The following is a 25,283-nucleotide window of genomic DNA, read 5'->3' on the forward strand; positions in this document are numbered from 1 at the left end:
CATCAGCCTGCTCAAACCTCATGGGTAGAGGCAGCAGTTTTGCTCTAATGCGCAGTTTTACTACAGTGGGGAGGTTGATCAAGCATCGGGTGCAGCCCAAATCAACTAAAATGTTCAAGTCCATCTGAGCCCCTGATTTAGGTACCAACAATTTGGCAGATAGAACAAATGGTGGGATAGGCTGACTCACCATCAGGTCGTCTTCTCCTGCATCATTGCTGTTGTATGGGTATGGCACGGGCAGGCATTCAGCTGAGTCCTCTTGCTTCTCCTGGGGAGGAGAAGTGACTTGTACAACTTATCCCTGGCTGACCCAATTCGATTCCTCTCGCGCTGGGGGAGGGAGCTGAGGGAAAGGGACCAGACAGTCTACTGCTCGACAACCAAGTTGCCAACATCTGAAACACTTGATCTGGGATCTAGCAGGAGCCCTAATGGATCCAGTCATCGCAGGTGAGGGGCATTGAGACGTTTGGCGTTTCACTAGATCTCGCCTTGGTCGGGGTCCTGAAGCTGCAGGCTTGTGGTACTGGGTCAGCTCGGCATCCAAATTCATAGCCAAATGGTACCAATCATGGAGTTGCTCAGGATTCCCACAGCAGATGCATGTCCTGGAACAGATTGTGGTCCAACCCTGCTTTGAAGTAGTGGATCAATGATTGTCCTAATCTGTTCCACTACCTTCGAAATTCTCTTATGTGCTCTTTTGCAGACCGACCCCTCTGCTTCACATTGTGGATGTCCTTTTTGGCTTGCACAGCTTGGGACATCTTCAAATCTGGCTCTTAGCCCACGTATGAATAGATCGAAATCTCATAGCTCTGGTGCCTGCTCCTCACGTAGGGCAGTCATCCACTCCATGGCTTCCCCCTCCAAATTTGCGGCTACAATATCAACTATTTCGGTGGCGTCTAAATAACAATTTACATGAGACCACACGTAGTTCGGGGAAACAGTCACCTTCTCGGGATCATCGTCAAAAGTGGGCTTGGGTGGGGTTGGATCTGCTGGTCATCAGTCTCAAAGAGCCTGCAGCAAACCAGACAAGTGGGATTGGGGTTGCTGAAATCCATCTCGATGGAAGACCCTTGGCAGGGGTCCCGGGCTGGCAGGATGTCGACGGTCAGGACTGGCACGACACTGGTAGCGGTCAGAACCAGCTGGGCGTTGGTAGCGGCCTGGGCTGGTCAGGTGCCACCGGCGCTCAGGGCTGGCATGGCACCGATAACAGTGAGGGCTTATCGGGCATTGGTAGCGGCTAGGAGAATGTCATTGACGGTCCAGGCTAGGAGGACATCATTGATCTGGGCTAGCGTGATGCTGGCTCCGGTCGGGGCTGGCAGAACACTGTTAATACTCAGGACTAATCTATCGCTGGGGTCGATCCAGGCTGGCGTGGTGTCGGTAGGAGTCAGGACTCTGCCAGTGCACTGGACTTCATATTAGGTCTGGATTTGGCAATGGGGAGGCGGCCCACACCATCACTATGGGACTGGGACTTTGCCAGAGCGGTGGGGTTTCGTGAGGTCACCTGCCTTCTTGCTCACCTGAGATCAACTGGCATGTGGCCTGTCCTTTGCCCATCTCCAGCCTGTCAAACTTCTCCCTCACTAAGTGGCTGTGATAGCAGTCAGGTATTTCCATTCCCCTGACTCATCCCAGGTGGCTGGCATCATCATAACAGGGGAACAGAAGCCCTGGGACGAGATCAGTGGGAACTTGACCTTTGCAGCTTTTACCGTGCTCTTGAGAGGTAGGGCAACATTTGACTGCTAGGTCCCTCCGAGGATGAACGCTTCTTCTCTCTGCATCAGCTTCTCCAACGGGACCTCTCGGGCCTTTGGTCTCACTCCGGCCACAAGGATTGCACTCTCCAGCAACTTGCACTTCATCCACTGCTGCCGCTCCAAGGCTCAAGATTAACTTCCCTTTCTTTTCCATCTCTGTGATCTTCCCTGAGTCTTTATCGTCCTCCTAGAGGCTCAGGTTTGGAGATTTTTTGGAGTCTTGGATTAATGTCATAGTTCTGATAGATGAGACCAGTAGAAATAAGAACTCCAAGGCAATTGCTTTCCTCAAAGGACACATTTATTGGCTACATAGTATCAGCACAAACAAAGGTGAACCCAAGACTGAAAGTTCCCCCCTCAATGGTTACAGAGTAAAAGTTGAACTCCCCACTCCTGCAGTGTGTCATAAACCACAATCCCCAATTAACTACTTTGGTGGGCTTTCTAACAGTAACTTCAGTCCATCAAACACTTAGGTAACTTGACCTTGGTTCCCACAGAACAATTTATTGAATACATCTCCCCCCTCCCAATACTGTGGCAACCGAGAATGAAACAAAGATAGCTGCCGCCAAATCCAGCAAAGTTTGACAGTTTGCTTACCAGTAAAGAGGGAAAAGAACTAAAACACATCAAGGAAGCCTTCAGAACTTGTGGTTACCCCAATTGGGCCTTCATCAAGTCCAGAAAAAGACCCAGCAGAAGCTCTTCCATAACAGACAAAGGGAACAAGGAATAGAATAGAATAGAACAGAATGGAATGGAATAGGACCTTGGAGATCTTCTAGTCCATCCGTCTGCTCAAGCAGGAGAACCTATATCATTTCAGATAAGTGCCAGTCTAGTCTCTTCTTAAAAACCTCCAGTGATAAAATGCCCATGATTTTTGAAGGCAAGCTATTCCACTAGTTAATTGTCTTCACTGTTAGGACGTTTTCCCTTAATTCCACTAATCAGCAGATCGTAAGCAGCGTGTTTTGAACGGGGTGAGAATACTGATTCTTTCGCTACTATTTTGATACTTGATTCCCTGGAAAAGACTAACTTCCAAAAAGCAAGAAAGTCCCCAAACGTGAGAAGGGGATTTTTGCCCTACCCTTCCAGAGAAACGAAAGTGGTGGCCCGATTCTTTTTGGGGGACAAAAATAGAGAAGTATATAATACTAAAGTGGAAGTAATATAAAGATATAGCTTTGACAAACTTGAGAACTTAGAAAACTGTTAAGATTTTTCTTTTAGAAAGAATATTGGGGTGAACTTTAAGAAACTTTAAAGCTGAAATAATTTTTCGTTTTCAAGTGCTGGAAAATAGATATCTAAGGACATCTGGTGGTGGAATAGAGGTACAGCACCAAATTTGTTGTGTTTAGAGTAGATTTTGCACATAACTGAGATATGAGTTGGATAGAAAAGTTGTTATAAGCTGGAACTATTTTTATTAGGTATAATATTAGAAAAATATGATGAGGAGATATATACTAAATGTTGCATGTATTAATAGCAGTAAGAATTGTATTTGCTTAGTGTTGGAAAAAATGAAAAAACACTATCTGAAGAAAAGAGGATCAAGTAAACACTGGACTGTGTAGAAATGGACAGATTAATATTGAAGGATAAAGAAAAAAAAGACATAGAATAATTCCAAATATAGAATGTAGCTTATCACTGGCTGGAAAAAAGAAGTAGAGATTAGGAATTCAATGTGTATTATTAAGTAAAAAAGGGTCCCAGACAACATGTTGTTTATTAAGCACGTACAATTTGTAAAAATAGAAAATTAATAAAATATTATTATTTAAAAAGAGATCTTGTTGGATCCTGAGCTTGTCTTCTGGAGTGTTGGCTATTCCTGCCAGTTTAGTGTAATCTGCAAATTTGATGAGTTCCCCTTCTATTCCCTCATCTAAGTCATTTATTTATTTTTTTATAAGTGTTTTATTCATTTTCTGTTATTACAAATCATAACTGCTTAGTAAACAACATGATGTCCGGGTCCATTTGTTACTCAATATTGCATCTTAATTTCTTTAATATAAATCTATTCAATGCTACACAATCCAGTGTTTTTCCCCGATCCTCTCTTCTTCCCATAGTGTTTTCATTTTCCCAACATTGAACAAATACAATTCTTACTATTATTAATACATACAAAATTAAATATACCCATCCTTTTCATATTTTTATAGTGTTATACAATAACAGTAATAATTTATAACCTCTTTTCTAACCACTTTATATTTTAATTGTATTTGCAATTAAAGTCTCCTTATTCAATCAATATCCTGTTTTTCAAGCTCTTATTTAAGTTTAATTTCCCATTGGTATTCAAAATATCTTTGTCAGTTAAGTTTTTCTCAAAGTTAGTTACATTTGTGTATAAATTTCATTTATACAAGCCATCGTAGTGTTTTTATAATTCCCATATCAAAAGAAAGAGTGCTATTCTAATTATAAATTACCTTTCTTATTATAAAAACCTGTTTATACCTATAGTTTATCTATTCTTTTGATCATATTCAAACAAATATTGGATCATATAATATCCCATCTGGTAAGTCAGATCTTCTGTTTTTTTAGTCTAACTCTAGCTTTTTTCCTTTGCCAATTAGCTTTCCAGGCCAAAGTTATTAAATCACCAAAAAATCTTCCTGTTTTTGTAAATATTGCTTGGAATGGAAAAAACAATTTAATTAGGGTATTTTTGAGGGGGAATTCTGCCCAGTAAGTCATTAAACACCTCCCACTTTCCTTCTCCCTCAGCTTCTTTTTTCATTTTTTGTCTCCCAATTTCTGGCATTTCCCCTAACAGCTTTATGATCTGTTTTTTAAAATCTTCTTCCTTATTCTCATTTATATTTTGAAAACCTAAAGAATAGGGTGCCTTTTCTATTTCTGTTGTTGTACTTAAGTCTTACAGATTTTTATTTGTCTGTGCCAATTTATGTTTCCCTTCTTTTATATCTTGTGTCTTTGAATCAATTTCCTCTGATTCATCTTTTGTTTTCTGACTTATTTGTTCATTTTTGGTAATCGTTTTCTGGGAACGTTCTAGTTGTAAGGTTAAGTTAGAGATTTGCTCATTTATATTATCAAAATTGTTTTTAATATCATCATGGTTTCTTCTTGCATCTTCTTTATGTGAAATAATTATCTCCTGAATTAATTGTAGCATAAAATGTATATTTCCTTCTAGAACAGTGGTTCTCAACCTTTCTAATGCCGCGACCCCATAATACAGTCCCCCATGTTGTGGTGACCCCCAACCACTTATACATCACTGGGTGCAAGGGGCGTGGCCAAAGAAAAGGAGGGAAAAATGGCGGACAGCCTTGTTTGGCGACCCCCGTGAAATGGTCGTTCGACCCCAAATGGGGTCCCGACCCACAGGTTGAGAACCACTGTTCTAGAAAATATTTACTTCTCCTTGAGGGGTCACCCCTACAGATCCTTGGTACTCCTTGGCTGGAGGCTTCAAATGGGGGTATTAAATATGTTCTCCTACCACTGTTGGCTAGATATAATGGATCCATTTTATTCTCACCCCTCTAGATATTCTGTCAGAACTGCTGTGATCCCCAAATACTAGTTTTGTCTAATACCACCAATCTTAATGTCCATGGAACAAAGTCTCATCTAGTTCTTCTGGTATTTATATGTAGTCTTTATAATCCAGTAGGTTCCAGAATAAAAGTCCACCATTGAAAGCAATATTTTGTAATAGACCTTCTGCTCAGGTGTCCAGAAATTGTCAATTGGCCAAAGTTTGCAATCCAAAGTATTCAAAATATTAAATCACCCTAAAAACAATCCAAAAGCCTCCCCCAGACAAACGTAGCCAAAAGTCAAATTTTCCTTTCTTTCCAAATAGTTCTTAAAAGTCAGAGCTCAGTATATGTTTATAATCCAAGAAGGTCAACAGGTTTCAAAACAATTAAGTTCTCACACTGTAGTAAGTGTACCAACTTTTTCTGTTGCCAGTGCTTTCTGTTGAGTTAAAAGTTACCAAACAACAAAGAAGCTAGATTGTTATCTATTTCTAGGCTTCTTGCCAAGTCTGCATCAATCATTGCAGCTGTGGTTATACTCTAATCCACCACTAGATGTCATTCAATATCCATTTTCCGACTCTTAAAACAGAAGGTTGATTTCTTGTATTTCACCCCACTATACTTTCAGAGAGAAAATCTTAACAATTTTCTCAAGTCTCAAATTTATCAAAACTATAGCTTTATATTACTTCCATTTCAGTGTTAAATATTTCTGTTCCCCATAGAAAAATTAAAATGCCACTTCCATTCCTCTGGAAGGGTGGCGCTACAATCCCCTCCCTTCTCGTGTTCGGAGGTTTTTAGCTTCTGGGAGCCTTTTCCAGGAAATCCAGTTGTAAAATAGTAAAGAAAGGATCAATATTCTCACCCTGATCCAAACACACTGTTTACAATCTGCTAATTAGTGCTTTCTTTCTTCGGTTGTCAGTAGCTGGCGGCTGGCCACATGAATGCAGCCAGTCTTTCCCCGCCGATTCAGAGGGCTTTCCTAGGATGAATCTCTCCATGATCTCTCCGTGATTGACGATGCACTCCTCCTTCTGCATCACCTCTCTGGGGCAATTTTAGGCCCTTTTAAGCCCCCAGCAGGGCAAAATTGGGCACAGAGCCCTACCTTCCTGCATATGTATAGCTACGACACCAAACCGGAAGTCTCATCTAAGTCATTTATGAAGATATTGAAGAATACTAGGCCTAAGACAGAGTCTTGTGATACCCCACTGCTTACTTCTATCCATGTGGATGTATTACCATCAAGGAATACTTGTTGAGTACGATTTGTTAGCCAGCTATAAATCCATTTGGTGGTAATGTTGTCTATTCCACATTTTTCTAGCTTACCAAGAAGTAGGTTGTGGTCTACTTTGTCAAATGCCTTACTGAAATCTAAGTATACCATGTCCACAGCATTTTGCTGGTCTATTAATTTAGTCACTTTATCAAATTAAGCAATATTGTTATTCGTTATGTTGTAGAAATATCTGAAAAGCTCAGGAATATCTGAAGAGCACACAACACACATGCACACTTTAAACCGAAAAATACACTAAGGCAGAAGCTTGTCTACCCCATGGATAAAACACAGAGACACAAACTGAGCTACGTGATATATACAATACAATGCACTGAGACATGTACAGATCTGTACATTGGAGAAACAAAACAACTACTTCACAAATGCATGGCATAAAATAGGAGAACACATCGGGACAAGATTTAATGGTCTATCTGCATTTGAAAGACAAATGTCACTCTTTTGATGACAGACACAGTCCACATTCTGGACAGAGAGGACCACTGGTTTGAAAGAAGGATCAAAAAGATCATCTACGTTACAGGTTGAATAGCCCTCTCTCAACAAAGGGGGAGGGATATGACACCACCTGTTTACAACACAGTCCTTTCAGCAGTCCCAAGAAGTTTCCACATTCTGATTCAGGTGACCCTGAAGGCACAGATAAACCCACAAATAGCCTCAACAACTTTTAGAGAGAGTGCTAATGACCAGATGACTGCAAGTCATATAAATCTTTCCATTCCCCCAACCATTCAGTCACAATTGAAGAAACTTCATGGATGAGAAGTGAAACACCTTCACGAAAAAAACAAAGACAGTTCAGTTGCCTTTGAAACATCACCTTTGGAAGAATCGGACCAGAATAATTCTTTCATATCTGGTGGCAATGCTGTAAAGCTCAATAATTCTGAAAAACAATCAGAAAACATCACAATGAAATAAAGTTTAAAAGTTAAATTTTCTTTTCCATCCACGATATTCTTACTCTGCCTCTAAAATGTATACAGGTAGTCCACAAGTTACAATAGTTCATTTGAAGTTACGTCCCTGAAAAAAGTGATGACCGTTTTTCGCACGACCATTCCAGCATCCCCATGGTCACGTCATCAAAATTCAGATGCTTGGCAACTGACTCATATTTATGATGGTTGCAGTGTCCCAGGGTTATGTGATCACCTTTTACAACATTATGACAAACCAAGTCAATGGGGAAGCCAGATTCACTTAACAACCATGTTATTAATTTAACAACTGCAAACAAATGTGACAAGAAAAGTCATAAAAGGGGGCAAAACTCACTTAGCAAATGTTTCACTTAGCAACAGAAATTTTGGGCTCAGTTGTGATTGTAATTATTTACTGTATTATTTAATTATTGTAATTATTTACTGTATTATTTAAAAACAGTAACTTTGAAAGGGACCTTGGAGTCCTAGTGGACAATCACTTGACTATGAGCCAGCAGTGTGCAGCAGCAGCCAAAAAAGCTAATACAATCCTGGGTTGTATAAACAGAGGCATAGAATCAAGATCATACGAAGTATTAGTATCACTTTATAAAACTTTAGTAAGACCACACCTGGAATACTGCAGCCAATTTGGGTCACCATATCACAAAAAAGATGTTGAGAATTTGGAAAAAAAAATTCAAAGAGCAACTAAGATGATTAAAGGTCTGGACACCAAAACATACAAAGAACAGCTGCAGGACTTGGGTTTGGCTAGTCCAGGGGTAGGCAACCTTGGCTCAGGAATTCTGTGAGTTGAAGCCCACGAGTTAAAAAACAGCCAAGGTTGCCTACCCCTGGGCTTGTCTAAAGAAAAGAAGAAATAGGGGACACATGATAGCAGGGTGCCAGTATCTCAGGGGCTGCCACAAAAAAGACGGGGGGTCACGTTATTCTCCAAAGCACCAGAGGGCAGGACAAGAAAATGGTTGGAAACTGATCAAAAAGAGAAGCAATCTGGAATTAAGGAGAAACTTATTCTATTCTATTCCCACAAAAGTATGTTGAACATGTTAACCGCTGCAATGAAACCTAACAGATTCCTTCTGGCCACCTATTCCATGGTTGGTAGATCTTATCACCAGAAAACTTCCTCATAGTCCTAAACATGACTTGTTTGGTTTGAGTTTATTTCTTACAAAATGTATATCCTCTTCTCATTCGCAAGATTCAGTGAGTTGTGTGAATCCCAGTGTTGTAATTTTTAAATTTGTGGTTTATGGCGCAAGGGGCAGCCAGAGGCCCCGGGCTGCCCATTGTTTTGCAGTCTTGGAATAGCCATCAAGCCTATACGAAAACTGACTGCACAGTACCTTATCACCTTTTACCAGACCCGCAAAACCAGTCCTTAAGGCTCCTGGGCACACCCCCGACCATTTTCCAGGGGCAACCCCCGGGTCAAGCAAAGTGAGATGGGCACCACCTAAATTTGAAAAATAAATAAAATATAAATAAATACGGTTGTGTTCCCCACTAAGAGCAACTAGGCCTAACAGAGATCTTGTCTAACGGGCGGCCACCCGCCTTTTTTGAGCAGTCAGGGAGAAAGAACTCTGCGCGTGGACAGAAGCTCTGCTCTCCAGCCATTCACAAGTTCGCCCAGCCCGCAGTTTGGGGACGGGGAAGCAGCCTCGCGCGCCTTCCTTCGGGGCCGCCGCGGGGCTCCCCGAGCCTCCTTCGCTCCTCCCGCCACTTCCCAGCCTGGGCTCCGTCGCGGTTTCCCCGCAAGGACAACCGGGCCCGCCCCGCCGAGCCCCCCGATTTGGGCTGAGGGGCCGCAGCCCAGCCTCCGCGGCCGATCTCTGGTGCCCGGGAGGCGCGCCGCTCCTTTGGCCGGATAAGCGTCCCGGCCATCGACGCCTCCCCCCTCGGTGCGGCCGCTCCGGCTCAGGGCCGCCAGCCTGGGCAAAGCAGCCAGGCCTCCCCCACCCGCGCGCCGCAAAGGGAGGGGCCAGCGAGCGAGCGAGCGAGCGGCCGACCCACCTGCCCCGGTCCCAGCTGTCGGCGAAGCCGGCCCCTCGAGGACCGCCTCCCGGCCCGCGCGGACCAATCAGCGCTTCCCTGGGGGAGCGGAGGATGGCTGGGAGGCTCCCCCGGAAGTACAGGTTTTGCGCGCGCCCGGCTGGCTCTCCGGCCGGAAGAGGGCGGCCCGGCGGGCGCTCCTCTTTCCCGCCGCCAAGCGGAGCGGAGGGGACGAGCGATGGAGGACGAGCGGGAGCTGTACGGCATCGAGGACGAGTTCGAGGCGCAGTTCGCCGACGAGCTGGAGGTCCTGGCGGAGCTGGAAGGTGGGCAGAGCGTGGGAGGGCGCGATGCGCTAACGCCGCCTCTTCGGGACTCGGGGACAAAACCAGACGCGCCCCGAAGAAGAGGGACGAGCTGCAGAGGCCCGGGGCGGAGGTGGGGAAAGGGCTTGTACGAGGGACTCTGCCGCCTCCCAGGACGAGAAGTTCTCCGCTCGGGGAAGGCGCTGCCGGCTCCCCACTGCGAGGGGAGGCTCTGGGGCTGCAGCTTCCCCTGTAACTAGACGGGCTGCTTTATCTGGGCCCTTCGTGAGCAGCTCAGCCAATGCCCTCCGCATCTCTGCTGCCATCCCGAGATGCCCTGGATCTCGGCAGCCCGGGTGCCTCGGAAAAGGGTCCCAGAATGCCACCTCCAGGCAATTACTGTTTAAAAAACCAAACGGATTCAGCTCTCACTCCAGGCCTCGATGACCAGGCTCAGGTTATCCTGCTTCGGCCGTGCGAAGACCCAGCTCTCTGGAGATGCCGGGAAAGGCGGACAGAGAGGCAGAAAAGTGGATGGACTCAGTTGCAGTGGTAGTGAATGCACCATGGGAAGACCAGAGTGGACACAAATCATCCCTGGGAAAATCTCATCTGTCTCAGTTATGGCTGTCAGTGACCTGACAGCAATTAATGGTCTCCCTTTTCTAATTATCTACCATATGTCCTGACCTGGTCCTAGAGGGTATTTCCATGCATATCAGTTGAGAGTACTGTTCTCTATAGAGAGTGTACCAGCAAACTTTTTAACTTACTTGGGCTAGATGAAATGGTTTTGAGACCAGATTTGGCCCATGTAATCTATCGTTGCCTAAACCATGGCATGGTCGAGGATTATGAATTGGTTTGCTCAACCCAGCTGGAGATTTGTCTCAACATGTGAATTGTTTAATTGCTGTCCTATTCTTCGCAGGTCCAACCCTAGCAGTAGGATGCAATAAAGTCTCAAAGTTCCGAAGCCAAAAGCGCACATTTGAAGAGGCGCTCTCTGCTGGGGACCTCCATTTTTGTCTGGAAAAAGATAGCCAAAACCAGGTTTCCCCCAAGAAGATGCTGGGTGAAGGTGACCCAAAATGTGAGGGGACAGAACACCCCCCGACAATCACAGAAATGGTAGAAGATCGTGCAGATCATCTTATCCAGAAGGTTGGCACAGCTCACAGTGAGTTTTAAAGTCCATTGTACAATAAAAGTGATGGTGTTTTGTTTTATCTGCTGATTTACAAAAAGATGGCTGTTACATTTAGAGTTTAATTAAAGAGCTGAAGGCAATTTGACTTTACAGAGGCTGTAGCTATGACGTGGACTGCTTGTGCTCTTTGGTGTTGGGGCAAAAGGCGAGATGGCATCTTTTGGCAACAGTGCCTTCCTAGATACTTCTTTGGGCCCTTTAAAGAGGAAGTTGGCATGTTGCAAAGCAAACTTCTCAGCCTTGTGGCAGAAATTTTTATCCCTTGAGGTGGGATAAACTGGCAGAATTAGTGGCAGAAATTTTTATCCCTCAAGGATTTGGAGTAATTTCAGTCTCCCAAGCATTTCAAACATTCTAAAAATAAAGGATTTTCCAATTTTAGGGAAGATACCAGTAAAGAAGGGAGACAGGATGCTCTCAAAAAGGAGATCCAGGAATCTGGTACAGCTAGTAAAAAGCCAGAGTCCCTGGGAATCATTGGAACCTACCTTTGGATGAAGATGGGGACTCAGTGGAGGAGTAGCATTGAATTGACAGCGAACTCCACCTCTCTCTCATTCCTGCTTAGGGAAGCAGGGTCTTTTATTGTCATACTGACTGTCTTTTATTGTCATATTGCTGTATCCTCATTGTTTCTTTTTTCATTGTTTATTCTTTCCATTAGAATTTGCTACTGTTATATTTACACTTTTTATTTCTCTGTTTTTATTGTTGTGAGTTGCCTAGAGTAGCCCCACAGTGAAATAAGCAGCAAATAAATTCAACAAAGATTCCCAGAAGAGGTTCAGATTCTCTGACAGGAGACAGAAATACCTGTCTAAACCAGGGATGGATAGCTTTTATTTGTTGGGGGCTGCAAGAGCATGGCCAATGAGGTGATGATACTCAAAACATAGACGTGGGCAAAATATTCAAATCCTTAAGCCTTGCAGAGGGTTAAAACTATTTTATTTCTGAAAAATGACAAAATTTGGGAAAATCTATTGGAGTTGGGAACGAAAATTTCTGAACTGGCTGACAAATTATAGGGGCTGAGGTCCCGCCCTGCTAGAGAGTACCAGGCTGAGGAAGGCCCATTTACAAACAAAACAGCTGTTCTTTGCTCTCTGGCATTCTGACAGCACCAAAACCAAAGCGGCGACGACTTGAAGCTGTGAAAAGGCTGGACTTTGGGCAGCTCAACAGAATTGTCTCTGAAGACTCACCACAAGATAGCTCAGCACCAACTCTTTCTCCTAATGCCCTTTCTGAATACCTGGATGCAAGGTTAGCTCATCAAGACTAACAAAACATGCTCAAGGTGGTCGGTGTTAAAGAGGTTTTTGTTCAGTTGGGCAGGTCAACCAAATCCCCAAAGTCAAAATGATACTAGATCTGCCCTCATAGGAAGTATGAGGAGCTTCCCCAGTTTTTCACCATTGCAGTGGGATATTTGTAAGATCCAAAGGCATCCCAGAAAATAAAAATAGTGTCTTTTTCTTTTTAAATATATTTAAAAATATATATTTTTAAATAGGACAGTGATAGGATTTGATAGGCTACTACAGTGTTTCCCAAACTTGACAATTTTAAGGCATGTGGACTTCAACTCCCAGAATTCCACAGCCAGCAACGCTGGCTGTGGAATTCTGGGAGTTGAAGTCCACATGCCTTAAAATTGTCAAGTTTGGGAAATACTGGGCTACTACACTGAGTTACTGTTGACTATTAGATGACAGCGGACAGGTACGAAAGCCATAATGACTGCCATCTAGTGGTTGTCCACCACCTTGCAGTCCAGTTTTGGTAGCCCAAGACTGAGGGAGGCTAGTGGGCAACAAGAGAAGGGTCTGGGAGCACATTACTAAAGGAAGATGAGTTATAAATAAGGTTGTGAAATGTGGTTACAGAAACATATATCTTCCCTTTGGCACAGAGCATGTGCCTTCCAGATACTTGAAAGTACATTACTTCTCATGACCAACCAGATGAGTTATAATCTGGAGACCACTGGAGCAAGCCTGTGTGCTGCCTTTTCAAAGGTTTGATAGCAGTTGTTCTTCTTTCCCTACTCTAACTGGGTAGGAATCCAAGACCTGATGTCGTAGACCCGGAGGAAATAAGTGACATAGTCCTGCTGCATGACACACCTCCAGGGAAGAAGGAATCCGGGAAGGTCCTCAAACGTCCACCCATCCTGCAGGACTACATCAATGTGACCTCTACTAATGGCACACGAATCTTTATGGTTGTGAAGGAGGATGACATAGCAATGGAGGTACCAATCGAAGAAGGGCTTGAGTTTTTGTGGAAACTCACGTGGTCTTTTTCTGCTTGTCTGGAATAGGGTGGGATAGGTTTGGAAGTGGATCACATCCTGCTACGCCTGTTATAGAAATGCTTTGTTTGGTTTTGCAGTTTGTCAGTTCTGTTAGTTGGAAGAGACAGAGACCACTTCACCTTCTGGGTGTCCCATTTGCCTACCTTAAAGAAGAAGTAATGGAAGAGGTACAGTTCTTCTCTACAACCCTCCCCTTCCCCCAAAGCAGAATCCTGCCTGTGTTCCATCCCCCCTGCCTGGTTCATCTGGCTTTTGCCTCAGCTTTTGGCAAAGATACAGCAGTTTGTATTGTTTGTATACGAAAACGCCAGGTCCAGCTTAATGTCAACTATCCCACTCAGTCATCCAGCAAGAAAGACTCCTGGAATATATTTTACTAAAGCTTAAGTAGTTACAGAAATAGCAAAGCTGGATCTGGCGTTTTCGCATGCAAACAATGCAATTAACTTTTTTTTCCCCCAGCCATCCCCCTGTTACCAAGTAATGTCCACTTGGGTACTTGGGTATTGTTTGGGTATCTTGGGCTTTCCAGCTTTGCATGTCTGGGGCTGGCTGTTGCTTCTCACACTTCTGGCCAGCACAGCTTGGTTCCCATCCCTCCCCTAATTCCTCTCTGCATTCCCATCCTCTCTTCCCTCCCTCCCTCCCTCCCACCCATCCATCCCTCTTGCTAATGTCAGGCAATCAGCTTGCGGTGCTTGGCTAGCAGAAAGGCAGCCATGACAGTAACTTTATTTTTAAATTTTATGGATTGAGGATGGCTTCACATTTCTATACTCTTAACCATCCCCAAGTATAGAAGAGTCTTTTCCCTAGCCCGTTTCAATGTTTTGCCCTCAGCACTACTCGACAGGCGATTCAAGAGGCTCCTGTTTAGTGAGCGACTATGCCCCTGTGATAGGGCTGAAGTTGAAACTGTGGCGCATGTCTTATCGTACTGCCCTACGTATAACACAGCCAGAATTAAATTACTGTCTCTCCTTGGAATGGATCCCTCTGGTTCTAATGTTAGTAATTTGGTCTTATATTGTCTAGGGGATGACTCCTCCTATATTACTTCTCAGGTTTCTAAATTTCTTTTAAGGGCTGTGACTATTAGAGGAGAATGTTGTAATTCCCTTTAGTCAAGGCTTCTGGTGTTAACTGTTTGTGATTGTATTTTTCTTGTGTTTTCTTTTGTTGCACTTGCATTTTGGTCTGTGACTGTAAAATAAAAATTATTAAATTAAAAATTAAATTATTTTTAAATTAGTGTGGTATAAATTCAAACCTGCTTAATTATAATAAAATTCAACTGCGAAATATTTAACAAAATAAACATGCAATAAAACATAAATATTATTACATTTTAAAAACTCCAGGCTCACAAGGAGTCCTGCACAGTTTACTTGCAGCCATGAAGAGGGCTTGCTGAGCAGGGTTCTGTCTCAGCCTCACTGCACCCTCACCCAAAATCCTTGCTGCTGCTGCTGTTGCTGTTGCTGCTGCAGTTACGCTGAGGCAGTGAGCTTGTCTCTCTTTCCTGGACAGCAGCAGAATCTACCAATTCTTACAAAGGATCTGGTCTTTCAGAAAAAATAAGTATTCTTTTTTATTTCCATTTTTATGTCTCCCAGTAGCCATAGGTTCTAGACTGCCCAATATTTTCAGTAGTTTGCCTTGTGGTCTCAATGTCTTTGCAGAAGTTCTGTCATTTTGTGGACAGACCGCTCTGTTCCAGTCTCCCCTCAGACACCAATTTTCATATAAGTCCAGTAATTTGTCCTTAAATCCATTAAAAATGTTACTTTATCTTCAATTGGTGCATAAATATGGCTTAACTCCCATTTAAATTAACTTGCATCCCCATTTAGCTACCATAATAGTCAGCCAATATCAATTCTGGTTATAACTGGGTAGAATGGCCCCAGGACGAGATAGGTGGTAAATAAATTTAACAAATATACAAAACATCATTTTAAAGGGTTTTTTTATATCAGTTCTTAGTTCTTATTCCTATCAAGAAAAAAGAAGAAAGTGTTTTTTAATATCAATATACAGCCCCAGGGAACTTTGTGTTGCCCCCATTTCTACTTCGCTGAAGTTAAAAAGCACTGCAGTAGAGTTTTTTTCCAAGCTTTTTCAGATTGTAGAACTTGCTTCTTTAAAGCAAAAAATCCTCTAACCATGAGGCACAGTCTAGTGTTAAAAAACTGACAAAATGTTCCCTGTCAGGTGACTATTAATTCCATAGCAGTTAATCCCGCATGTCAACAGCAGCATTACTGCAACATGAGTGTGATGGATTCTGTTAATATCTATGTAGTTCCCTTTTATACCTGATGCAGACAGGCAATCAGTGGGATAGATAATTCATTTTATTGGAGAACATACCGCATCCAACCCTCTCACTTGTCTTCTGATTGGAGAGACTTTGAAGTGAAGGCGGGTCCTGAGGATTCTATTTGGTATGTTAATTTTCATGGCTATCCACCCAAGGATGATAAAAAATTCTCTTTTTTAGCAAAACTTGCTAAGGATAAAAAATGTAATTTAATTGGCTTTCATTTAGCCACATCGCTTACCCAAAATTATATGTATCTGAAAATTATATCAGATGATCAATCGGCAGAATTCACTTATTGACAGTAAATGTGATGGTTGCAATCTGTTTATGCAAATTTATATGCAAAAATTATTTGAATTTTATAAAATGGATTCCCCAGTTACTATCCCAGAAAATTTCTCCTATATAAGTATAAAATAAAACTGTTGTATTTGCAAAATGAATATTTCAAATGTATAAAAATTAAAACTTTATTTCCCAATTATTTTGGAGATCAGTGTTTTACTAAACAAATATATATTCAATGATTGTGACATCATTGCTTTTCCTTAGAAAAAAAATTGCTGCAGACGCCCTGGTGCATCCATTTTGCCCTTAAGATTTCACAAAAACCCATCCTTCTAATGCAGGCATGTCAAACTCGCCAGCAGTTTGACATGCCTGTTCTAATGGAACCCTGGGGTTCTGGGAAGCGCTGTTTAAAAACCCTCTTCTAAACACTTCTGTGCCAGTTGTCATGGCCTCTGGTCAGAATCTAAATGCTGGATAATTACAAGTTTGTTCTTGCTCTCATTCAGAAATAATCCTCTTTGCATGGATCGTGTTTGCTTTTTCCATGCAATTCATTCTTCCATTTCTTGGCACACACAGGTTGAAGATTTCCTAGTTTTCATTAAATATGTTTTTTCTATTACATCTGAATTGGGAGCATCTGGGACAAGCCTGGAGCCACAATTCCAATTGGTTTAATTAACCAATATCTCACAATCAGACTTTACACCAAAGATGTATAGCTTCATACAAGAAGTCTCCAAGTGTGGTGGCCAAAGGAACACACGGAGGGCTTTTGTTGTATATAAATTCAACAACAACAATAATAATAATATAAAAAAGTTGGAAGGGACCGTGGAGGTTATCTAGTCCAACCCCCTGCTCAGGCAGGAAACCCTATACATTTCGGACAAATGGCTGTCCAGTCTCTTCTTAAAAACTTCCAGTGTTGGAGCATTCACCGCTTCTGGAGGCAGGTTGTTCCACTGGTCAATTGTTCTGTAAGGAAGTTTCTCCTTAGTTCTAGGTTGTTTCTCTCCTTGATTAATTTCCATCCGTTGCTTCTTGTCCTGCCTTCAGGCGCTTTGGAGAATAGCTTGACTCCCTCTTCTTTGTAGCAGCCCCTGAGATATCATGTCCCCCCTTGTCCTTCTCTTCATTAAACTAGACATACCCAATTCCAGCAACTGTTCCTTAGATGTTTTAGCCTCCAGTCCCCTTTGTTGCTCTTCTCTGTACTCTTTCTAGAGTCTCAACATCTTTTTTACATCGTGGTGACCAAAACTGGTTTCAGTATTCCAAGTGTGGCCTTACCAAGGCATTGTAAAATGGTATTAGTACTTCATATGATCTTGATTCTATCCCTCTGTTAATGCAGCCTAGCACTGTGTTGGCTTTTTTGCCAGCTGCAGCACACTGCTGGCTCATATTTAAGTGATTGTCCACTAGGACTTCGAGATCCCTCTCACAGTTACTACTATTGAGCAAGGTACCCCCTATACTATACCTGTACATTTGGTTTTTCTTGCCTAAATGTAGAACCAATAGGATACTTGAAAACTGTTATTCCTATATTATCCAGATAAGATCCCTGCTTAGATAGTGAAGATGTGGCAGTTGGATCATAGAGGATAAGTATCTCAATTTCTTATTTTGTGATTGAATTTTCATTTTGCACAAAGCCAGCATGTAGTTTTTTTTCAGCTTAGTCCAACATGTCAATGCAAGCATAAGCAAGTAAACCATGACTTAGCAAATTGTATGAACTAGGCTAATATAACTGAACAAACCATGATTAATAGCCATAATTTAGCAAAATTTTATATGGAGAGCTATGACATTTGGGGTGCACAAATCCAGATGGCAACTAATTAATAGAAAATTGCTACTTTCTAGTTTGGATTCCTCTCAGCTTATATCTAGTAGCTCATTTACATGTGAATCTAGCATTCCTGACTTTATTCTCTGTATTTCAGCGCCGGAAGCAGATCCTTGAGTCTTCGGAGCAGTTGATGGAAGTTTTGAGCAGGTAAGCTTCATAGCTCCTCTTCCGGTGGCCCAAGGAATCCCTTTGCCAAGTGAGATCCATGGTCTATCGCAGACACTCAGCTTTCATGACCTGATGCCTTCCAGCTATTCTGGGCTTTCAACTCCTGTCACTTCTAAAGAACACCACAATATAGTCAAAGTTCTTATTTGAGTATATAAATGGTGCTCTTAATTTCACAGGTTATTGTCTTTGATAATAGCTTTTCCCTTTTTTACTTTTTAAAAAATGGCAATGAATTCTAAGCTTGAGAAGGAAAGTTACATTTTCCAAGGTGAAATCCAGACCCTTTTGCTGAACTACCAAACTCATGCCTGGGTTTTCAGGCTGTAAGCCCCTATGGATAACTAGCTTGATTTTTGGGTTCATACAGTATGTTCCATGAGGCTTCAATGAAGTGAGCTAATCTGTGGTTGAGGGCCACCCAATGAATATTAAAATTTGAACAGCTTCAACCTGGGGTGATCTCAAGAAAAAGGGAGGTGGGATGGTTAGTACTTGGATAAGAGATTCCAAAGGAAATCCCAGAGCTGTGACTAGACCGGAAGGATGAAAAGCATTCAGGAAGACATCAGTAGCAAATCACTTTCATAATGCTGTGAAAATGCATATATGTCGCTTCCAGAGTCGAGCTTGACTCAAGAGGTTCTTTAATTTTGTACTTTCAGCCTTGTGGAATTTCCAGCTTCCCTTTTCCAGCTGCTGCTTATTGGCTCTTTCTCTAGGCAGTCTATGGGATAAACAAATTCTGCTTTAAATTTTTTATTAGTTTATCAAAATATAAAGAGAATGAAAATAAAGGGAAACTAGGGGAGGAAAGGACGTAAAGGAGAAAATGTGGGGTAGAAGGGGAAAAAGAAAAAAGGCATTGATTCTGACTCTTTTTAGCACAGTAGAAGAAGATAATAATATTACAGCTTCAGCTTTTTGCTTTTACACAATAATGTATACTAGCCACTTCTATAACAACAAATCTATCTAGTCAGCAATACCAAAATCAAAGTTTCATTTTTTTCCATCACAAATACCTGTCCTGTTTGGTTGCTATGTCAAACCAAACAGTTAGAAGTACAAATGACATTGGGTCTGTCATTTGTACCTCTATAACTGTCTGGTTTGATACAGCAACCAAACAGGACAGGTATAGATTTCAATGGATAGTTAGGACTGCAGAAAAAAACCATCACAGCCAGCCTGCCAGTGTACAAGCCTGAAAGAGGGCTGTGAAAATATCTACAGACTTCTCACATCCTGGACATTGCATGCCAAAAAAATAAGACTCAGTTTTCCCCCCATACCATCACTCTGCTGAACACTTAATTCTCTCCGTGCTTTCTTGGGCCTAAGGATACCTAATCTGTAGTAGGACTGTATTGCTATTATCCTTCTCACTTTTCCTATTACCTACTCCTTTTGGTATCTTATGACTATCACTAGTTGGTTGTATCTTATGATTTATGATTTTATCATTTTGTTGCTTGTATGTATACTGAGAGCTTCTGCATTGGAGACAAATTTCTTGTGTGTTCAATCTTACTTGGCCAATAAAGAATATTCTACTCTTAAAAAATATATACCCAGAAGAAACAAATGGAAACAAACATAGATACGTTCTTTTTTTTAATAACACAATCAATTTAATCATCTCTACTTTTTTTCCTTGCTGTGGGAAATATTTATTTCTATTTATGCTTATTAATCTTTATAGACATTTATATTAACATAATTTACTATACTCTCAGATTGTTTAACCTTAAAGGGTGAAAAACATTTTTACATCCATTTTAAAACTAAACTTTTCTTTAAAAATATTTCTAAAATCAATAAATTCTAATACATCTTTTTTTACTTTCCTTTAACATTAATACTTTCAAATTCACCTTTAATAATACTTTCCAAACTTTAGGAATTAATCAAGCATTATATATGAAAAAACTCAAACTCACTTCAGACTTCAAACACAAAGCTACATTACATTTTTATTTCAAAACATATAAAAATCCATCCTGAGTTCAATTATTAAATTTAAATCACTCCTTCAAGCTAATCCTCACAGAATAAAATATTTTTCTTTTCTTGAATGTCTATTAAGTCTCTTTTTCTCAATAAATTCTCAACTTTGTTAATATCCATGAAGAAAAAATCCCAACATTGTCTTCTTGAGAATTGTAGATTTGTTTGGAGCAACAACAACAACAACAACAACAACAATAATAATAGTAATAAAGTTGGAAGGGACCTTGGAGGTCAACGAATCCAACCCCCTGTTCAGGCAGGAAACCCTATACCATTTCGGACAAATGGCTGTCCAGTCTCTTCTTAAAAACTTCCAGGTTGGAGCATTCACCATTTCTGGAGGCAGGTTGTTTCAGTGGTTAATTGATCTGTCAGGAAATTTCTCCTTAGTTCTAGGTTGCTTCTCTCCTTGATTAGTTTCCATCTGTTGCTTCTTGTCCTGCCTTCAGGTGCTTTGGAGAATAGCTTGACTCCCTCTTCTTTGTGACAGCCCCTGAGATATTGGAACACTGCTATCATGTCCCCCCTCGTCCTTCTCTTCATTAAACTAGACATACCCAATTCCAGCAACTGTTCTTTATATGTTTTAGCCTCCAGTCCCCATTGTTGCTCTTCTCTGTACTCTTTCTAGAGTCTCAACATCTTTTTTACATTGTGGCCAAAACTGGTTGCAGTAATCCAAGTGTGGCCTTACCAAGGCATTGTAAAATGGTATTAGTACTTCGTGTGATCTTGGTTCTATCCCTCTGTTAATGCAGCCTAGCACTGTGTTGGCTTTTTTGCCAGCTGCAGCACACTGCTGGCTCATATTTAAGTGATTGTCCACTAGGACTCCAAGATCCCTCTCACAATTACTACTGTTGAGCAAGGTATTCCCTATACCAGTGATTCTCAACCTTTTTAATGCTGCGACCCCCCAACCAGTCGTAAGTCGAGGACTACTCAACCGGTCGTAAGTCGAGGACTACTCAACTGGTGCAGCACCGTTTGCAGAATGGGACTTTTGGCAGGCTCAGCAAGGCAGAGACAGCCTGGACAATTCCTATTGGCTTTTGAAAGCCAATAGAATTAGACTCTATTCAAGAGAGTCTATTCTTTTGGCTTTCAAAAGCCAATAGAATAAAAGGGAGTAGCACAGCTAAGGAAAAGGGGGAAAAAAATGGCGGACTGCGTTGTTTGGCGACCCCCGTGAAATGGTCGTTCGACCCCAAATGGGGTCCTGACCCACAGGTTGAGAACCGCTGCCCTATACTATACCTGTACATTTGGTTTTTCTTGCCTAAATGTAGAACCTTTTTTCACCATTGAATTTCATTTTGTTAGGTAGTTCTCAGTGTTCAAGTCTGTCCAGATCCTCCTGTATCTTCAGCCTATCTTCTGGAGTGTTGGCTATTCCTGCCAGCTTGGTGTTGTCGGCAAATTTAATGAGCTCTCCATCTATCCCCTCATCCAAATCATTGATGAAGATGTTGAAGAGCACTGGGCCCAGAACAGAGCCCTGGGGCACCCCACTACACACTTCCCTCCATGTAGATGCGGTTCCATTGAGTACCACATGCTGAGTATGGCCAGTCAGCCAGTTACAAATCTATCTGATGGTATTGCTGTCTAACCCACATTTTTCTATCTTGTCAAGAAGTAGGTTGAGATCTACTTTATCAAATGTCTTATTGAGGTCCAAGTAAATTACATCCACAGCATTCCTCTGATCCACTAATTTTGTCACTTGGTCAAAAAATGCAATAAGATTTGTCTGGCATGATCTGTTTTTGACAAACCCATGTTGGCTTTTTAGTAATGACTTTGTTTGCCTCTAGGTGTTTGCTGATTCGTTGTTTGATTATCTTTTCCAGAATCTTCCCAGGTATTGAGGTCAGGTGGATAAGTCTGTAGTTTCCTGGATCCATTTTTTTGAAGATAGGAACTACATCAGCTCTTTTCCAGTCCTCTGGTAGTTCCCCAATGCTCCAGGATCTTTGAAAAATATAATTCAGTGGTTCTGAGATCACACCTGCCAGTTCCTTGAGAACCTTGGGGTGTAATCCATCTGGTCCTCGTGATTTGAACTCGTCTAGGCTGGACAGGTGCTCACTTATCATTTTCTTGCCTATATTAACTTGTGTTTCTGTACTGTTTTTTATGGCACTATTTTTAATATGTTGGTCTATTTTTTCCCTTTGTGTAAAGACAGATGCAAAAAAAGAGTTAAATAGTTCTGCTTTCCTCCTGTTGCTTGTCACCTTCTTGCCACTTTCACCCACTAATGGACCAATCATTTCCTTCACTTTTTTCTTGTTTTTTACATGTTGAAAGAACTTTTTTTTTTGTTATTCTTGACTTTGGTCGCAAGCCTTAGTTCATTTTGAGCCTTAGCTTTCCTCACTTCATCTTTGCAAGCTCGGGCTATTTGCTGATATTCTGCCTTAGTTATGTGCCCCTCTTCCCACTTTCTATACTTGTCCTTTTTATCTTTCAATTTATCAGAGAGTTCTTTATGCAGCCATGCTGGTTTCTTTTGAGACCTGTTATTTTTCTTCTTCATTGGTATTGTGCTAGACTGGACTTTTATTATCTCACTTTTCAAAATTTCCCAAGCTTCTTGAGTTGTTTTCCCCTTGAGGATTCTCATCCATAGAATCCTTTCCAAGCCCTCTTTAAGTTTATTGAAATTAGCTCTCTTAAATTCCAAGACTCTAGTTTGACTGTGTTCTATTGCTTGTGCTTTCATAATGTTGAATTCCAATATTGCATGATCACTTCCTCCCAAGGTTTCTGTGGCTTCAACACCTTCTATCATTTTGTCTCTGTTAGTGAGAATAAATCCAAAATGGCTAATCCCCTAGTTCCCTTCTCTTCTTTTTGGAAAACAAAGTTGTCTGCTAGGTTTGTCAGCAATCTGTTTGATCTTCCACTTGGTGCCGAGTTTGTCTCCCAGTTGATGTCAGGGTAGTTAAAGTCCCCCATTACTATTGTGATGTGCTTCCTACATACCTTAGTTAGCTGACTAGCAAAAAGTTCATCTATTTCCTCTGGTTGGGTGGCCTACACCTATGGCAATGTCATTTTTTCCCCCTTTTATATTGACCCAAATGCATTCAGGACAGTTTTCATCATTGTTGTGCTCTATTTCTGTAGAAATGTAGTTATTTCTTATATAGAGAGCAACTCCTCTTTTGTTTGGTCTGTTTCTTTTAAATAATTTAAATCCCTCTAGCTGTGTGTTCCGTTTGTGGGTTTCATCCCACCAGGTTTCCGTAATGGCAATAATATATCTGCCCTCATTAACCTGAATTTCTAGTTCACCCTGTTTCCTGTTCATACTCTGTGCATTGCTGTATAGACATTTGAGTCCTTTATGCCTGACCCTGTGTTTCCTTTCTACATAACCTGTGTGGTGCCTGAGTTCCCCTATTTTCTTATACCTATTAGGTTAGTACACTTTGTGTGGCACACGCTATTAAAAGCTTGATGTTGCTTGACAGCAAGGTTGATATTGTCCACACACACATCTATGTTACATGCATTGATAGCCCTATAATTTTTAGATTGCCAGGGACAGGGATGTTCTGTATCATTTAACTCACTGTCCCCACTGTTTAGTTTAAATATTGCTCCAGAAAACCTGAATTTATTGCTGAGTAACTCAGTCTCTTTCTTTGATGGATGCAAACCATCTCTTTTGTACATTTTTTCATTGGACCAGCTACAGACATTGTGACTAATATAACCAAAGCCTTCCCCTTTACACCACCAATTTGCTATACACTGGCCTTTTCCATTTTGCTCCTTATACACTGGTAAAACCTCTGAAAAAGTAAGCCTACAGCCTATTCTGCTAAGTTCCTGCCCCAAGCTCTGGAAATCATTCTGCACAGAGAGCACATCTTTTTGGGACAGATCGTTAGTGCCAAGGTGTACTATAGCCTCCACATCACAGTCCTTGCTGGCATTCTTCATTATTTTAGAAATACGCTTCTTGTCCCTACTGGCAGTAGCACCTGGAAGACACTTGACCTCTTTCGAAACCTCTGTGTGCTTTCCTAAATTTACATCCCTTATAATTGAATCGCCAACCAGAAGGTGGTTTCTTTTTTTGGATGTCTTTCTGTTCTTGCATGACTGATGTGTAATACCTGATTCGCACTTCTCCCTGTCGAAAACAAGTTTTTCATCTCGGACCACGATCCCTTGCTCATTTGAGTTATCATCACAAATGCCTTTACCTGTCTCCTTAATGTCCCTATTAAGTCAGCAAGGACACTGTATCTGTTGTGCAGGGACACGGCGAAAGCTTTGTGTTTATGGTTCACACCTCTCACCCTGCCAGATCCCATGGTTGTCCACACTGCCCTTCTCCTGCAGGATCTTTGTAGTAGACGGGGCTGATAGCATGGAGGCTCGATAGAGTAGAAGGGCTGAACTGGACACCTAATTTCTGCCTGAAGAGCACAAATTACAGACCCTAGATCAGTGGTTCTCAACCTTTTTAATGCCGCGACCCCCAACCGGTCATAAATCGAGGACTAAATCGGTCATAAGTCGAGGACTACCCAACTGGTCGTAAGTCGAGGACTTTCCCTGCCCGGGAGCGCCACGCATGCATGGTGCCGTCCCCTGCACCGACCGAGGCGTAGCTGGCAAGCGGTAGAGACGGAGCAGGCCGACCCCCAGCTGGGCCACCAGTTGGCCCAGCCCAAGGGAGGTAAGGCACCTGACGAAAAAGGGGAAAAAAATGGTGGACAGCCTTGCTTGGTGACCCCCGTGAAATGGTTGATCGGCCCCAAATGGGGTCGCGACCCATAGGTTGAGAACCGCTGCTCTAGATAAATAATCTGTCCTTGTAGACTAGTGATTTCTTTAACTTATTCTTCTTTCAGCTGCGCTGGGAGTGTTGTGTTTAAACCATCATCGTAATAAAGATTGGTGTCAGATTTGTATTCCAAAGTTGCAGTTAAGTCCTTGCACTGTCAGATATTTCTGAAATTGCCTCAGTGGTTTGGTAATTTTCAATGCATGATTGCATCTCTGAATTACTGATCATTCCATCTTTGGAACATAATGGATCTATAAAGGAAATAGTTTTCTGAAAGTGTTTTTCAAATAGCTCTCTAAAAATATGTTCAAATTCATGTTTTGCCATTTTCTTAGCTCCTTGTGATCAAGAAATAAATGTTTTATAAATCAA

General features: G+C 41.8%; 2 protein-coding genes across 10 annotated transcripts in view; one reads left to right on the forward strand and one right to left on the reverse strand.

Annotated features, from left to right (window-relative positions):
* Positions 1 to 9,757, reverse strand: part of RPUSD1 (RNA pseudouridine synthase domain containing 1) — a 30,045-nt gene extending 20,288 nt beyond the window's left edge. Inside the window, exons 1-3 of one of the 7 annotated variants that reach the window (XM_039369905.1) lie at positions 9,626 to 9,757; positions 8,956 to 9,065; positions 7,477 to 7,542 (exon numbers count right to left, since the gene is read on the reverse strand). In XM_039369905.1, the coding sequence (XP_039225839.1) occupies positions 7,477 to 7,510 (34 nt within the window). In that variant the 5' untranslated portion in view covers positions 7,511 to 7,542; positions 8,956 to 9,065; positions 9,626 to 9,757. Of the gene's footprint in view, positions 1 to 7,476; positions 7,543 to 8,955; positions 9,604 to 9,625 lie in introns of those variants that run through there. The other 6 variants (XM_039369907.1, XM_039369909.1, XM_039369910.1 and 3 more) reach the window with 6 other exon arrangements.
* A 10-nt stretch (positions 9,758 to 9,767) lies between these two features.
* Positions 9,768 to 25,283, forward strand: part of CHTF18 (chromosome transmission fidelity factor 18) — a 55,311-nt gene continuing 39,795 nt past the window's right edge. For 2 of the 3 annotated variants that reach the window (XR_005559941.1, XM_039369903.1), the window contains exons 1-6: positions 9,768 to 9,930; positions 10,841 to 11,089; positions 12,241 to 12,385; positions 13,184 to 13,376; positions 13,517 to 13,606; positions 18,012 to 18,064. Coding sequence is in view for 2 of the 3 variants with exons in the window: in XM_039369903.1 (XP_039225837.1) it covers positions 9,843 to 9,930; positions 10,841 to 11,089; positions 12,241 to 12,385; positions 13,184 to 13,376; positions 13,517 to 13,606; positions 18,012 to 18,064 (818 nt within the window). In the remaining variant the exon portion in view is untranslated. The remainder of the gene's footprint in view (positions 9,931 to 10,840; positions 11,090 to 12,240; positions 12,386 to 13,183; positions 13,377 to 13,516; positions 13,607 to 18,011; positions 18,065 to 25,283) is intronic. The other variant, XM_039369902.1, reaches the window with a different exon arrangement.

This window comes from Crotalus tigris, unplaced genomic scaffold (genome assembly GCF_016545835.1).
Source record: "Crotalus tigris isolate CLP2741 ecotype Arizona unplaced genomic scaffold, ASM1654583v1 scf7180000021317.425702, whole genome shotgun sequence".
NCBI classification, from domain to species: Eukaryota; Metazoa; Chordata; class Lepidosauria; order Squamata; family Viperidae; genus Crotalus; species Crotalus tigris.